We start from the raw sequence: 15757 nt of genomic DNA, 5'->3' as shown, positions 1-15757 counted from the left end.
CAAAAGCTGCCAGCTAATAATCTATCTTTAGATTTGCTCCTTTGCCAACTTCCTAATGAATTATGTATGGCTAGCCTCTTTTGGTTACATAAGGGCTATTCAGCTAAGTTGACGTTTGTCCCCACAGAGCTCTGCACACCTCCCTCGTGGTTATGTCACCTACACCCTCAGGCACTGTCTTCCCTTCATTCTCTCCTTTCCACATCAGCTGTGGCCTTATCACTCACCCTTGCAGTGTAGCAGTGCCCAGAAAAGTCCTTTTTTTAAAAAAAGAAGTCGATGTATTCTTGTCCTGCCAAATAGCCTCTAAGTCAGGAAAGTTTATTACGCAAATTTAAAATAAGCCTCCGGAAGTTTCAGCTCAAGACCAAAAAATACACACTTGTAATCTCTGTGCCTATGAAAGGTATTATGTCTTCACCCTAAATAATTTTCAAAAAAGCCATGCTTTAAACCTGAAATCCTTGCCTGACCAGCCAGCAGGAGCTGAAGTTTGACTTCATTCATCATTTACCTGGGATGAAGTATATTGGCTAACTAGTCTGCTTGATTTCTTTTTCCATATACAGCTTTATAAAGGTGTCTGTGAACTAGGCCACTGGGCTGAGAAATTCCTGACAGCATACTTTGCCTATAAGGATGGTGATATAGATTCTTCTCTTGTTCAGTATGCACTGCTTGCAGAAATGGGGTATGAAGTAGCTCAAAGCAATTCAGCATTCATTTTGGAATCTAGTAAGATAAGTTAAAATTCTCTGCAATTCCCCAATCATACATATGCATAAATGACTTTACTACACGGGTATTTTAAGCCTTCCTAATGAAATTTCTCCTTTTTTTAGAAAAGGTTAAAATTCTTGAAAAAGAGAAGATGTATCCAATGGCACTTCTCCTATGGAATCGAGCTGCCATTCAAGGTATAGAACCTAGATAAAAATAAGCACGTACCTGGTCTCTGTCCACTATTAGTCATCGATTCGCTTCAGCCGAGTTCTCGGGTGTATAAGCAAGATATCAAGAAGGTGGTATTTCAAACTGTACCAATGTTAGGGTCAGTCTTTGGTTGACAGGTCATTTCCAGGAATTTCTTTGTTATTCTCAAGGTCCTGGTTTAGTAAACAATAGACATTTTTCTATGGCTCTGTCTCCATGGCACCAGAACAATTGTTTGAAATATGACAATTTTACTCAGGAAACCAGTTTTGTTGTTCTGGCTTCAGTCACACATTTGCTGAGTTTTTTTCTGAGTAGTGACCTATGTCTCAATGAATTTATAGGTAAAATTACTTATGGATTTAAGACTCATTTGATGTCTCTTTTGAAGTGCCACATTGATGATTACTACCAACTTCACACCTTTATTATAACTATTAACATGTTAGCGTCAGAAAACAAAACAGAACAAAACCCAGAGTCAAATATCATGATCCTCTCCCTATTCCCAGGGTTCCCATGCTCCGCTTACAGGATTCACATGTGATAAGGAAAGTGTAATAGCACTGGTGGGAAAGCATTGGCAGGTGGCATTATTAAAAGCAAACAGATGCTGCAAAGCTCTATCTGCATTTGGATATGTGAGGAAGTCTCATGCAATAAAAGAGCAATTTTACTTCCAATTAAGTTGCTTAAAATTGTCTCATGCTGAGGTCGAATCACCTCTTTTCTATAAGAAGTGAATGGTATGGAAAAATTCTCAACTGATATTAATATGAGGCAGAGGGGAAAAGTTATGGGGGGGTGCCTTCTCAGATCTAGCTGAGCAGGTGACCCAGCAGCAAGCCATCCATGCAACTTTAGTGAGAAATTCCCTAAAGAAGAAAAGTGTATGTTTTCTAAAATGCAATAAAGACCTTGTTTGGTGTAGGGAAACAACACCAGCAATCTCTCAGCTGTGGCAAATCAGCTCAATTGCAACAAATACAGGCCTGTTCCAAGCCAGGAAATGTGTGGAAATTGCACCAAGGAAAAGAGACGTTGAAAATGAGGGGACATTAATATTAAACAGAATTCTCCAATATAAAAAAAAAAGTCAGGCTGCTAAAATTAACCATGTGTCACAAGAGAGGTCAGGCATGAGTGTCTCTGGAGATGAGGCTGCTGTACCTCACTTTAGGTTAGGAAATCTAATAATGAACATTTCTGATCAGCACTGGTGGTGCAGTGTGTGCAGAGAACGCTGAACCATCAGGACCCAGTCACCACGCTGTGACTGTGAAATTCAAGGAGGAATCCTCCCCACTGTCAAGTGACCCCCTGAGAGCCTGTCAGGGTCACTATATTCCCCCAGTCAGCCCCCCAATTAGGGTGGAGCTGAATCCTCTGGAGAACCTGCCTGTTCACTGCCTTCCTTCTCAGAGATTTTAGAGGTCCTGCCTACCCCTTCTAAAGCTTGAAAACACATAGAAGTCCTGTCCATTTGTGGTTATAGCCCAGAAAGAATCTCAGGGTCAAAGGAGGGCAGCTTTGGGCAAAATTAGAAACGAAGTGGGTTTCTCATTCGGGCTTCAGGGGACTTTTGCCTCTCTGGGTCCCTCCAATCCCTTCTCTTGGGTAGCATTTCTATAAGGACTTGCCCCCAGATACCTGTACATTTTTTAAAGTTTATTTATTTATTTTGAAGGGGGCGTGGACAGAGGGTGGGGGAGAGAATCCAAAGCAGGCTCCGCACTGACAGTGGAGCTTAAACTCATGAGATCATGACCTGAGCCTCTTGAAATCAAGAGTCAGATGCTTAACCAACTGAGCCACCAAGGCACCCCTCATCCACCTGTATATTTTGAAGCACCTGGGAAGCAAAGCCTATTAACTAATGTCTTCGGCAGCTTAAGAATTTTATAATGATACCTCTACTCAGAGCTAAAGATGGGTCATGGTATTACATTAGAATCCAATAGAGGATTCTAGAAGATTAAGAGAACTTCAGTATCCAAAGGAATCAATTGCAAAGGATTTTAGGCATTGCAGTAGGCCAAATATGGAGAAAATTTGGGATGGAGGAGTCCTATAGCCCTTAAGTATACGCCTGAGAACATACTACACAGGGTGCTTTCTCCTTTTCCATGAAAGTCTAGACTGTGCTAGAGGGGTTAGCCACACCTGAGATGGATGTCCTAGTTAGCATTCCCTCATCTTTTCAATCAACATTTTCCTAGTGAATGGAAACATGGATCCCCAAAGGTCATCACTAAGTTGTCTTCAAAAGATTGAAGTCTCATATCTTAAAAGTCACGTGAATTTTTTTCTACTCCTGATTATATCCAAATTTGTTGCAAAGTAAGATTCTAAATTATATAACATTTGGAGAAAGCATTTTCTAAAAAGTTTCCTACCATGTTTGTCCATTCATTCCATAAATATTTGTCAAGTATCATTCTAGGTCTGGGACTATAATCAGTGATCAAGACCTTCAAAGTTCTTGTCCTCATAAGAGAGAGAGAGAAAATAAATTCATGAAGGAGAGAGAGACTAAACAAATAAAATAACAGTGATATATGCTGTGAAGAAAATAAACCATGGAGGTGAGATAGATAACTCCCAGAGTGGGGGGCTGAGTCAATGCTTTAGACACAGTAGTCAGAGAAGGCCTCTAGGAGGGAAATGACATTTTCAGTGAGGTCTGAATAATGAGAAACCAGACACATGAAGAGTCAGAGTTAGTCCAAACATGCCAGGCAGACAGGCATGAAGAATCTTAATGCGGAGGTCCTGAAGCAAGAATGAGCTTGATGTTTTGAAGGAGTATTAGGAAAATTAAGAAAGCTAGAGCATGTTGAGAAAGTAACATGAGGCTAGTCAGGGAGGCAGAAAAGGCAGATGAAGCACAACTTGTAGGTCAGCTAGGAAGTCTGGATATTATTCCAAGTGCAAAGTGAAGCACTTTGGGGGTTAACACAAGGGAATAATATGATTTGACTTTATATTAAAAAAAAATCATCCTGGCTGTTGTATGGAGAATATATTGGAAAGTGGAAATAAAAGAACAGTTTGGAAGATATTGTAGTATTCCAGGCTTCAACTAGGTGGTGGAGGAGACAGCAAGAAACAGGTGTGTTTGAGAGTAGAACCAACAGGACCTGCTAATGGATTCTATAATGGAAGGGAGGGGAAAACAATTAGGAATAACTAATTTAAATTTGTGCCTGAACAGTGATGCTAGCACTGTGGTTGGGAAGAAACTGATTATTTGGGTTGGTTTGGTTTGGTTTGAGGGAGGGAGGTAGCAGCGTGTTAGGAATCTCCACTGAATATTTTGGGATCCCAGCAGAGAAGTCAAAGAGGTGATTAGAAGAGTCGGGCGCTTGGGGGAAAGACAGGACTGTAGATAAAATTCAGGAAGAGTAAACATCAAGATAGGCATGGCACTAATTGAGATCACCCAGAAAAAGAGTTGAGATAGAGGAGGGTGGGAGAGAAAGAAGAGAAAAGAAGGAAGAGAAGAAAGGAGAAGAGGATTTAACTAATAAATCCTTGATATTCCAACATTTAGAAGCTGGGTGGAGGAGGAGTCAGGCAAGTGTCTAAAGAGGAGAGGCTGGGGGCGCCTGGATGGCTCAGTCGGTTGAGCATCTGACTTCGGCTCAGGTCATGATCTCACAGTTCGTGAGTTCGAGCCTCGCGTCGGGCTCTGTGCTGACAGCTCGGAGCCTGGAGCCTGCTTCAGATTCTGTGTCTCCGTCTCTCTCTGCCCCTCCCCAGCTTGTGCTCTGTCTGTCTCTCAAAAATGAATAAATGTTAAAAAAAATTTTTTTTTTTTTAAAGAGGAGAGGCTGATGAGGCAGGAGAGAAACCCAAAGAATGAGATGTCACTGGTGTCAAGAGAGGAAAGTTCTTGGGCAGATAGGTCCAATGAGATGAGGACAGGGAAGTGGCCAATGGGTTTGGCTGCATGGAGGTTACCAACCACTTTAAAAGTGGCAGTTCCATGAAGAGGGGCAGAAGCCAGATTGGAGTGGGTTAAGAGTATGTGGGAGGTGCAGCTTTGGAGACATTGAGTATAGAACACACTTTGGAAAGGCTGAGTGTGAAGGGAACAGAGAAATGGGGAGTAGTTAAAAGGACACACCATGGGATAAAGAAAGGATTTGTTTTCATTCATAAAAGATACCAAAGTGTGTTTAAATGACTGACAGGACTAATCTAGGAAAGAGGGAGACATGGGTGATGCAGGAGAACACAGCTTCAGGGGTGAAGTTTGAGAACTGGAGGGGTGGGATCTAGTTTTTCAAGAGTTGACCTACCTTCACAAAATGAACTTAAAAGGTAAAATTCATAATTTTTATTCTTTAGGAATGAACATTTGTACTATACCATGGGAGTTATCCTGCAAGGAAGACAGCTAACAATGAGCATTATAATTAATATCCATGTTATATCTAATCTTGATTCTAGGATATTGAGTCTTTTGCTTTTCTTTTTCTATGTATAGTATCAAGTTGAGTTACTAGGAACTGTATGTGAGTCATTGGAGTTCTTTTACTTCTCTTTCTAATATTTCTATCAGGCAATGCATTCGCTAGAGTAAAAATTGGAGATTACCATTACTATGGCTACGGGACTAAGAAGGACTATCAAACAGCAGCCACACATTACAGCATTGCAGCCGACAAATACCACAGCGCTCAAGCCATGTTTAATCTGGCCTATATGTATGAACATGGCTTAGGTATCGCAAAGGTAATTGTGTTGGTAATAATCCAAACCTAGTAATGGCAGCTGAATGGGAAGGGAACATTTGTAAATGTTTTTAAATTCATTGATGTCATCAGTGTAGAGGAAGCAAAGAAAAGACAACATTTGCTGAGTCCCTCCCCCCATACCAACACATAGTACTTATTTACCCTAATGTGAACCCTATGAGGAGGAAATTATGTTCTCCATTTATGCCCAAAGACATAACCAGCAAGTTGAAATAAATCTAGTCTCGGATAATTAGATTCATAACTTCACACTTTTCTCAGCTATACTAGTGGGTCCTGCCTCCGCTCCCTTACACCCCAGGCCTTTTTCCATTAAAATTTCCATTGACTCTCAAGCTTTCAGTAAACAAGGAAAGAGTGGGACTGAGGTCAGAGCTGGATACCAAGGTGACATTAATCCAGAAATGTCTTATAAATCACCCACTATGTACATGACACAGTGCTGAGCACTCTGGAGAATCCTAAAAAAAAATGGATCTCCATCCTTCAAAGGCTATACTTAACTTGAGGATATAAGGCATATTTATTAAGAAAGAGAACTAACACTGCAAGGAGATATTGGGTAAATCCCTTGGTAAGTGTAATTAAAGAAGATGGCATTGGGTTCTGACTCAGTGAGAAAGGTGTATTAAATATCAATAATGAAAGTAATAGCCAGGCATTGGTGTGTTATATATACTATGCCATTTAAATCACACAACCACTCAATAAATGAGAGAAGTCCTATCAGTGTCATCATTGTATGCATCAGGAAACCAAAGTGCAGAGAGGTTAAGTCACCGACCAAATTTGCAGAACTCATTGGTGGGGGAGTCAGAATTTGAACCCAGGCCTGTCTGACCCTATGTTTTTGAAAGAGTGGGCCCTGCACTGAGTCATTCTTACTATTCGAGTATATATTTTGTATCAGTATCTATACTTCTGGCTGCATTTTGAGAGCCAAATAATGAAGGGGTTATCTGCTTTTCTATGCTTTCTTCTTTCTTCCAATTGTGCTAGTAGTTGAGAATTATTGGTGGGGAATTTCCTATCTGACTGCTAATTGTGCACTGTGCAACAACCAACGGCTTCATATTCAAGCACCAACAATCCAGATCCCTGCCTTCCTGAGCTCTCCCTGTGACCTGCTTTTTGACTGATCACTTTCCATCAGCCCCAGAACCCTAAGCAGTAGAAAGACTGTCAAATCCAAATCCAGTCTGTTTTCCCCATCCTTAGCAGGTACAGGCTTCCTGTGTTTATAAAATGAGATCAAATAGCTAAATCAGAAGATTCTTCGGATGTCATTTAGCCACACCCCACTCCCTTTTAACCATCATCCACATCTGTAAAACAGAACAATGATACCTCCCCTCCCCAGGCTTTGAAATAAAAAATAAGCCTTTGTGAAGGGGCTTTGTAGTCAGCATATGGAATAACTGTTAGTTAGATCAGAAGAGAATTTGCGTGACTGCTAAGTAAAGTTTCAGTAAGATTAAAGCTTTTATTCATCATTCCTCATGCAAAATGTAACAGTAAAGGTGAAAGGAGCACTGTGTGTATCACGGATAAAAATGACCCCACTCTATGGGTTAAATTCAAATTAGCTCACCTGTCCTGTGTGATTTAAGGACTTGGTCCCCATGACAGCCTTATCCTCACCACAACGAGACCATTTTGCCTTAACAGCCTGGGGGCAAGGATGACACAGGGTCAACTGTGCACCAGAGAGGACATTGCCTACCAGAGCCCAGATGGCCCACTGTATCAGAAGGTCTGGTTTTCTTCCTTGGAGTCACCGCTAGCCTCTCTCCCAGTCACTTTCTTCACTATGTCAAGCAGCAGCTGTCAAGACATACATTTCATACATTTAGAAGAAACTTTGTAATTTGTCTCTGGACACATTTCTGTTCCTTCCTATTCAGGTCCTGTTAAATCACAGGTAGTGAGTTCATTTTGATCCTTTCTCACAGTCACAGGTGTATTTTTTCCTATAGAAAGTCTCTACACATAAAAAATTGTAAACAAAAAATAAGAAACAGAGCTGAACTTAGATCCGGACAGAGGAATTTTAGGTTTAGTTGGTGAGGAGCCATTTCTCTTTTGTCTTTATTAATTTCTTCTGTTTTGCAATTCGAAAAATAATAACCAAGTATCCAGGGGCAAACTTTATTAATCTTGCCATCTCATAGTCAAATTAACAAGGAGATACCTTTTCTAATCCTTAAAATGAATATTCTGATAATTAAAAAGCTGAAGCTTGTTCGAGCGATGGTTAATGAAAGCAAAGCAATTAGAACAGACTTTCACAGCATTTAAGTCATCAAGTAATTAAGCATTTCTTCAGCAGGGCACTTCACAATCCTCTTTATTAGTTAGTCCTCATGCAAACCAGCAGGAAAGATAAGTATAATATCATTACCAGGATTTCTCTGAGAACCGAAAAAGGGTTTGTAAACCAAAACTCTCTGGGAGAAGGAAGTGACGTATAAATCAACCTGTGGTAAATCAGTATAAAAATATGGGTCATTGTTGTCCTCATCTGTCTTTAGGAAAGGGCATCAGGACTGGGTGATGTAGGTGACTTAATCCTAATAGCTTCACTGAGAAGCATCTCATTACCCAATTTATGACTTCAAATTAAGTTCAGTGAGCTCCTCGACTTAAACTGTGGGCCAAGACTGGCTGCACCATTGTTGTGGGAATATAAAATAATGCCTGAGGAAGAACTGGGAGAGGACCTGAACTAATTTAGAAATATAAGCACTCAGCTCACAAGTTGTTATGCAACTATGTCTCAATTTACGCTTGATTCAGAAGTACTTCAGAAATTTAACCATGAACAAAATGATTTGCCCATCCCCTCCTGCCCATTCCTTCTGTCTGTATCCTGGTTCAGGCCCGCATTTCTGTTCATTCAGGCCTGTTGTAAAGGCTCCTCAGTCGTCTTCCATTCTACTGTTCTTCCTTTAAATCTGCTCAGAGAAAGCTGTGTCTGCCAAAGATATATAATCTCCAATTCACGGGGAGGACTTGTTGCTGACATGTGTCTTCTAGTCAGAGACTACATTTCCCAGCTCCCTTTCATCCTTGTGACTAGTTCTTACCAATGGGACAGAAATAAAAATGAAGGGTGTCATTTCTGGGCTAAGGCGGCTAAGAAGTAGATGGAGCTTCTCCTTAGTCTCTTTCCCCTTCCATTTGTTAAATGCAGAACTTATAGAGGCTCTAAGGGATGGCAGAATCACATAGTAGAAGGAGGGTGGGTCTCTCAGTTACCAACCAGGAATACCCCTGTTGAAATTTGGGGGTTGGGTGATGGGCATTGGGGAGGGCACCTATTGGAATGAGCACTGGGTGTTGTATGGAAAGCAATTTGACAATAGATTTCATATTTAAAAAAAAGAAATTTGGGGGTTTATTTGTTACAGGTGTTAGCATTACCTTAGTTAATACATAATCCATCTAACAGAGCAGTACCATGTTATTTTTTATAAAATACAACTCTAATACTGTTTCTCCTCCACCTCACTCCTCCAAAAACCATGCACACACAGAGAAAAAAAAATACAAGCAAACAAACAAAAATAAAATGATCTTATTGACTTTGTATCGCTTAATGAAGTCCAGACTTCTTAGTCTGGCATTCAAACCTACCTTGACATAACCTACCTACTCCCCTATGTATGTTCTAGGGTACTTTTCCTTCCCTCCCAACTAGAGACCTTGAACTTAACCCTCCTGACTTTCGATCATGTCACCCCATTTGCTAGAATGATCTTCTCCCACAGTTTTGACCATTAAAGACCCCTGAGTTTTTCAAAGAATAGTTCCATTATCATCTCCTCCATGAACCCTTCAATGAGCCCCCAGATTTGAAAGATATCTGCATCTGCTTCTAAAATTTTTTTTTCAACGTTTTTATTTATTTTTGGGACAGAGAGAGACAGAGCATGAACGGGGGAGGGGCAGAGAGAGAGGGAGACACAGAATCGGAAACAGGCTCCAGGCTCCGAGCCACCAGACCAGAGCCCGACGCGGGGCTCGAACTCACGAACCGCGAGATCGTGACCTGGCTGAAGTCGGACGCTTAACCGACTGCGCCACCCAGGCGCCCCTCTGCATCTGCTTCTAAACTACCATGGCACTGTGACTTGTTTTTCTTCACTTATTTATTCGCTCAAATATTTTCATGTGCTTATTTTGTGTCGGGAAGCAATGTGCTTCATTCTAGGGATATAAGAACAAGACAACCTTCAAAGAGCTCATAGCCTACTATGGAAGAGATATGTCCATAGCTATAGTGAAAGCCTAAAAAGGCACTAGTGGATGCTCACACAAATAAAGTAGTGTGAAAATGTTAAAGAGGGAACAGTGAATTCAGGTGGAAGGATCAGTACTGCCAGGTCTTGTTCTAAAATGATTTTATAACATGGACTATAAGAAACGCATGACAAATTTCTTTAATGGAAGAAAGCAGGTATGTTTTAAGATAAGGACTAAGAAATCTATCCTAAATTAAGACAAAAGGAGGGGAGGAAGTAGCCTTTGCAGATGAGTTTCCAGTATATATAGTTAGACCTACCAGATAACACATTTTTGGGATCCTACAAAGAAAACAATACCACATCTACTGAATAAATTATAAATAAACATATCAAAAATAAGAGTAATTATGACACGAGGTATTTTCACTTCTCATTTGTCTGGTCTGACCACTTATAGAGTGTTAGAGCTGAAGCTTTAAACACCAGAATAGAATTATTTTCTGGAAAGGACAAGTTCAAGTTAGATATTTAAAATGGCCTTCTCAGAAATATGACAGGACAAAACACACACCTCTTTAAAATGGCCATAACTCCTCTTGAAATAAATGGCTTATTACCTAATAAAATAATCAGAAATGTGCAAAATAGTTATGTGTGGATAACTTTATTTATTATAGGAAAAAAAATCCTATAAGCAAACAAACAAACTGCTTCAAAATAGAAGACATGCTCTGTAAACTATCACATGGTAGTACACCACTGTAGTATGTATTTTATGGCCCAGTGACTAAATGAGCAGGCTAGAAGTAGACCATCTGGATGTGAATGTCAGTTCTGCCACTTACAAGTGACATGAATTTAGGTAACTGACTTAAACTCTCTGTGCCTCAGTTTCTTCATCTTTATAGTAGAGTTAATATCATCTGCCCTATGTAATTGTCATGAGGTTAAAATAAATGATGGTGGTAACTGACACGCAATATGAGTATTTAATAAGTGTTAGCCATTATTATGAAATACTATGCAACAATTAAAAATAAAAATATTATAGACTAAAGCAATATCTTAGGACATAGTATGTTGTTTGAAATATATTGTTAGATTAAGAAAGCGGAAGACAAAATATTGTGCAAGTTGAAAAATTCCTAAAAGTATGTATATTTGAATATATATATATATGTATATATATATAGATAGATAGATATAGATATAGATATAGATATAGATATATAAATGCTGGAAGGATGTGTATAAAATATTACCAGTACTTATCTATGTACAGTGAAATTGTAGGTGGGTTTTTAATACTTTTTTCAGCTCTATGTTTTCAAAGTTTTCTCCCATTAGTATATGGTATATTTATAGTTAGAAAACAAGAATAAACTATTCAAAAAATCTACCTCTGTCCTGGTATAAGAAGTTTTTGATGTCACCCAAAGATTCAGGGCTAGCAAACTCCTGCATCGTGTATATGAACAATTTTCATAAACCAGATACTTTATTCCTGGAGAATTCTGTATTTTTGAATTATAAGAAGCTATTTTGAACATATGAACATTGGGCAATATTTTGGCAAACCTGATATTTTACTTGGAAACACATTATTTAACAAGAAACTGCAGATCGGTTTACATAATCTCCTCAATCATTGAATTTAAAGCAAAATAAGCTCAAATGTATCACAGGAAAGTTAAATGTAAGTGGATTGGGTGTGCAATGGACTTATTTAATGAACCCTGGCCATCGTCAAAACACTTTTGAAAGGGAATTTTTTGTATGAATGACTTGGATTTCTTCCTAATAAGGATCAAAGAACAAGGAGCCTTTTCTAGAATCAGCTAATAAAATCTCTTTTATATGGGTTGCCCTAATTAACCAGTGGGTTCAGGAATTTCTTTCTCTGGGAATTTTTAAGAAAGACTTTCATGTCCCACCCCACCCCCACTGAGAATTGTGAGGCCCCTGGGTAAGAAGGGCGTTTATCCCACCTTAATGGTACTTTTGCTATTTTTTATTTCAAACTAAGCAACTGAATTGTGATGTTTGTGCCTGAAGAAATAAATTAATAACTATTGCCTGCTTCAAATAAGAATGAATGCTTGAGATATTGACAAATGCTTTTGTTCCCTGAATGCCCTATTAAAGTCAATATGCCTTTCATGTGTGGGGGTGACACAGCCTTTATAATCTGCAGGGTGCTTTCAAAAGAACACCCACTGAATTTGTTGGAATTAGAGACACAAATTAGAGTTTTTACAACATCCATTTTCTCTGTTGCCAGGAAGATTTGTTCAGAACAGTCTCTTGCATTTTAAGTGTTTAGCAAGAACATTCCTCTTTCTCCAACCAATCAATTTACAAGACCACAAAGCTTTGGGAAACATTTAAGAAATAACAAGCAGAACACAGCTGAGAGAATACCACCCAAAACATGGGTTTAGCAGGGGCCGCAGGGATTCACAACTACTGTGCTCTGTGTAATGGAGGTTTGGAAGACAGGGAGGACAAAGAGATGCAAGATAAACACAGTTTGTGAAAATCTCTCTTCTTATCCTTTTGAAACGAATCCAGAGGCACCCAGTAAAGTACAATAATGGGACTGGCCCAAGGCACTTCAACCTTTAGAACAACACTACTTAGCTTTTTCACTACTCTGTTTGGGAAATCAAGCAAAAGTAAAGCAAACAAATAAAAACAAGCCACAAGTAGGTGAAAATTAAAGAAAAGAAATTTACCTGCCATGGCATAATTTAATGGCGGGGAAAGATCCCTAAAAATATAGTGTGTAATTTGAAGAATCAAAATTCCAGCCTGAGAAGTAAAAAGTTCATTCATTCATTCTATAAGTATTATCAGAGAGAAGCTATGTCCTTGGCATTCCATTAGGCACTGGCAATTGAGGGGTAGTCCAGGTCCTTGAGGACAAGGACAGATGACCAAGCAAATTCTGTAACTTCAGGTATGAAAAGTACTATAAAGAAAACTAGGAATTTTAAATGTTTGTTAGTATCTGTATTGTTATTTGTTTGGGGGAGCTGGACTGTTGGCATCTCGTGTTCTACTTCTTTAACTGGAATCGTATCTAAGGTCTGGCCCTGCAGTATCCAAGAAAGCTTTTTGTGTTAGTTTTCTATGTGTTAGTTTCTATGTTTTAGCCATAATAAACTACCACAAATTTAGAGGCTTAAAACAACTCACATTAATTAATTATTTAATTTAACTTTTATTTATGAGAGAGAGAGAGTGCACAAGTAGGGGAGAGGGGCAGGAAGAGAGAGAGAATCTCAAGCAGCCTCCATGCTGAGCACAGAGCCCAATGCAGGGCTTCATCTCACGAACCATGAGATCATGACCTGAGCCGAAAGCAAGTCGGTCACTTAACCGACTGAGCCACACAGGCACCCCACAACCACATTTATTATCTCATGATTTCTGGTTCAAAAGTCTGGGTGAGCTTGACCCATCCTGTGTAGTTTCACAGGCTAAAGTCAGTCTGTGTTCCTTACTGGGAGCTTTGGGGAAGAATCACTTCCAGGCTCACTCAGGTTGTTGGGCATATTCAGTTTCTTGTGCTGTAGGACTGAGGGTCCCATTTCCTCGCTGACTGCCCACATTCCTTCTCATTCTTTCCACGTGGCCCTCAGCAAGTAAGTTGAGCCCTTCCCAAATCTAGAAGCTACAACTTGTACTTCTGCCATATCTGACTTTCTCTCCTGACCTCAGCCCTGAGAAAACTGTGTTTATGTGATAATATGTAGTACACCCAGATGTGATAATATGTAGTATGTGATAGTATGTAGTACACCCAGATAATCTAGGATAATCTATTTTAAGATCTCTAGGTTTAATGACATTTTCAAAGTCCCCTTTGCCATGTAACATAACATATTCATAGGTTCCAAGGATTAGGACATGACTGCCTTGCCAGGGATGGGGGAGGTGGTGGGCTACCAAAGATAAATAACAATATTTCAAGTGATGGCTTCCATTTAATTACCCCTAAGGAATCTGGACTTAATGAGTCAGGGCTATTCTTCTATTTCTAGGACATTCACTTGGCCAGGAGATTGTATGATATGGCTGCTCAAACAAGTCCAGATGCTCACATACCTGTTTTCTTTGCCCTCATGAAACTGGAAACTGTGCATTTGCTCCAAGATATCCTGTTTTTTAAAGTAAGTTTGTCTCAGATAGGCCCCAAATCTCTGAAAACTCCAATGAGCAGTTTTTGAATGGTGGGATGGAAGGAGATGACGGTTGTGTATGGAGGGGGAGGCTTGGATTTGTTTTGACAGAATGTCTCTTCCAGCAGTTTACGATGTGTTGGAAATGGATGAAATTGGACAACACCCTTGGACCATCCTGGGATTTATTTGTGATTGGCCTAATTGTTGCTGTGCTGATCTTCTTGCTTAGAAATCGCTATGGGTAGAATCTGGACCACAGCAAAACCTGCTCATGGGAACAGTTCACTTCAAACTATCCTTGCTAAATAAAGAATCTCCTCATGAAACTCAAGAGTCTGCTGCAGATTTCTCACACAGGCCTGTGGTGGAAAATGGACAAAGCTTGAGACCTGTCTTCAGAAACCATTTCAGACTTCCTTAGTGTGGGTGACCACTTGTGGGGGAGTGAGCTGCTGAAGACTGGTCACCTGAGGTTTCCTTACAAACTTGTTGTTTTGGTAATCTAGTCCCTAGTTAGGGATAATGGCCGCCCATTTTCACATTGTTATAACAGCCTCTTCCCTCTCAAGAGGACAAATGTGTTTCTTGGCTCCTACAGACATACAGAGATACAGAGGAGGAGGAGTTTGGGGAGGGCAGGAACACAGATCCCTCAGAAAATGAGAAAGATATAAATTTACAAATAGACCCTTCATCTCGGGGGAATGATCCCGTGAACCACATCATGAGCATGTGGCATGCCATGTAGGGGGACTGGATCACACTTCTCCCCAAGGGGCCTTCTATCCAAGCTCCCTTAGCAGCTTGCAGTGAACAATGCCACCTGGGTCTGTCCAGTGTTGTACCCCTCTCTGCCATCCCTCACTAGAACCCTGCTCTCCCTTGGTCCCTGAAGACACCAGCCTCTGAGGACAGAGCTAAAAAGTCCAGTTCCCTGTTTCCCATGGCAGGAAGAGCAGGGACCTGGGGCTGGGAGCAGCATGGGCAAGAAGGGAACAGGAGGCCCAGGACTTATGTCAAGGGCCAGGCTTGAATCTCAGCTCCACAACTTGTTAGCCTCTCTGAGCCTCAGTCTCCTGATCTGCAAAATGGGGAGATCTTAGCTGGTATGAAGATTAAAGGGATAACCTGTATAAAGGGCCTCTAGAATGAACTCCACAAATGGTAACTTCTAATACTCTGTAAAACCTCATGGAAAATTGGTTGGAAGATGGGGACAGTGGAGTTGATAATAATCTGTGTGGGCTCAGTGCCCTGCAGTTAGTTCTTCAGCCAAAATCCTGGGTGTTTTGGTGGGAAAAGATCATGCTTGCCTACTTGGAAATCCACCCCCAGGACAGGAAAAGAGTTAGTTAATAATGTCAATCATAATCAGAAAGAAGAATGAAAAGGTGAGAGAACACTGAATGTGGGACCAAACAACATGGATTTAAGATCCAGCTCTGTCCCTTGGTAGCTCTATGTATGACTTTGGGCATAATTTCTCCAAATCTCAGTTTTTCCTCCATTAAATGGGATTACGTCCTGCCTCACTGGAGAATTGTGAGGTTTACATAAGCCTGACTTCAAAAATGCTTTATAAACACTACACATACAAATACTAGCTACATCAGTTATTTGGCCATGA

The 15757-nt window shown here is 40.2% G+C and overlaps 1 protein-coding gene across 5 annotated transcripts in view; it reads left to right on the top strand.

Moving 5' to 3' along the window:
- The window catches only part of SEL1L2 (SEL1L2 adaptor subunit of SYVN1 ubiquitin ligase), a 123998-nt gene extending 109537 nt beyond the window's left edge, over positions 1-14461 (top strand). For 3 of the 5 annotated variants that reach the window (XM_040447740.1, XM_040447736.1, XM_040447739.1), the window contains 5 exons: positions 570-735; positions 843-917; positions 5501-5673; positions 13990-14118; positions 14253-14461. In XM_040447740.1, the coding sequence (XP_040303674.1) occupies positions 570-735; positions 843-917; positions 5501-5673; positions 13990-14118; positions 14253-14375 (666 nt within the window). In that variant the 3' untranslated portion in view covers positions 14376-14461. Of the gene's footprint in view, positions 1-569; positions 736-842; positions 918-5500; positions 5674-7364; positions 8205-13989; positions 14119-14252 lie in introns of those variants that run through there. The other 2 variants (XM_040447737.1, XM_040447738.1) reach the window with 2 other exon arrangements.
- Positions 14462-15757: the final 1296 nt, after the last annotated feature.

This window comes from Herpailurus yagouaroundi, unplaced genomic scaffold (genome assembly GCF_014898765.1).
Source record: "Herpailurus yagouaroundi ecotype Mexico unplaced genomic scaffold, PumYag 196, whole genome shotgun sequence".
NCBI classification, from domain to species: Eukaryota; Metazoa; Chordata; class Mammalia; order Carnivora; family Felidae; genus Herpailurus; species Herpailurus yagouaroundi.
This window is presented reverse-complemented; position numbering and strand designations above follow the sequence as displayed.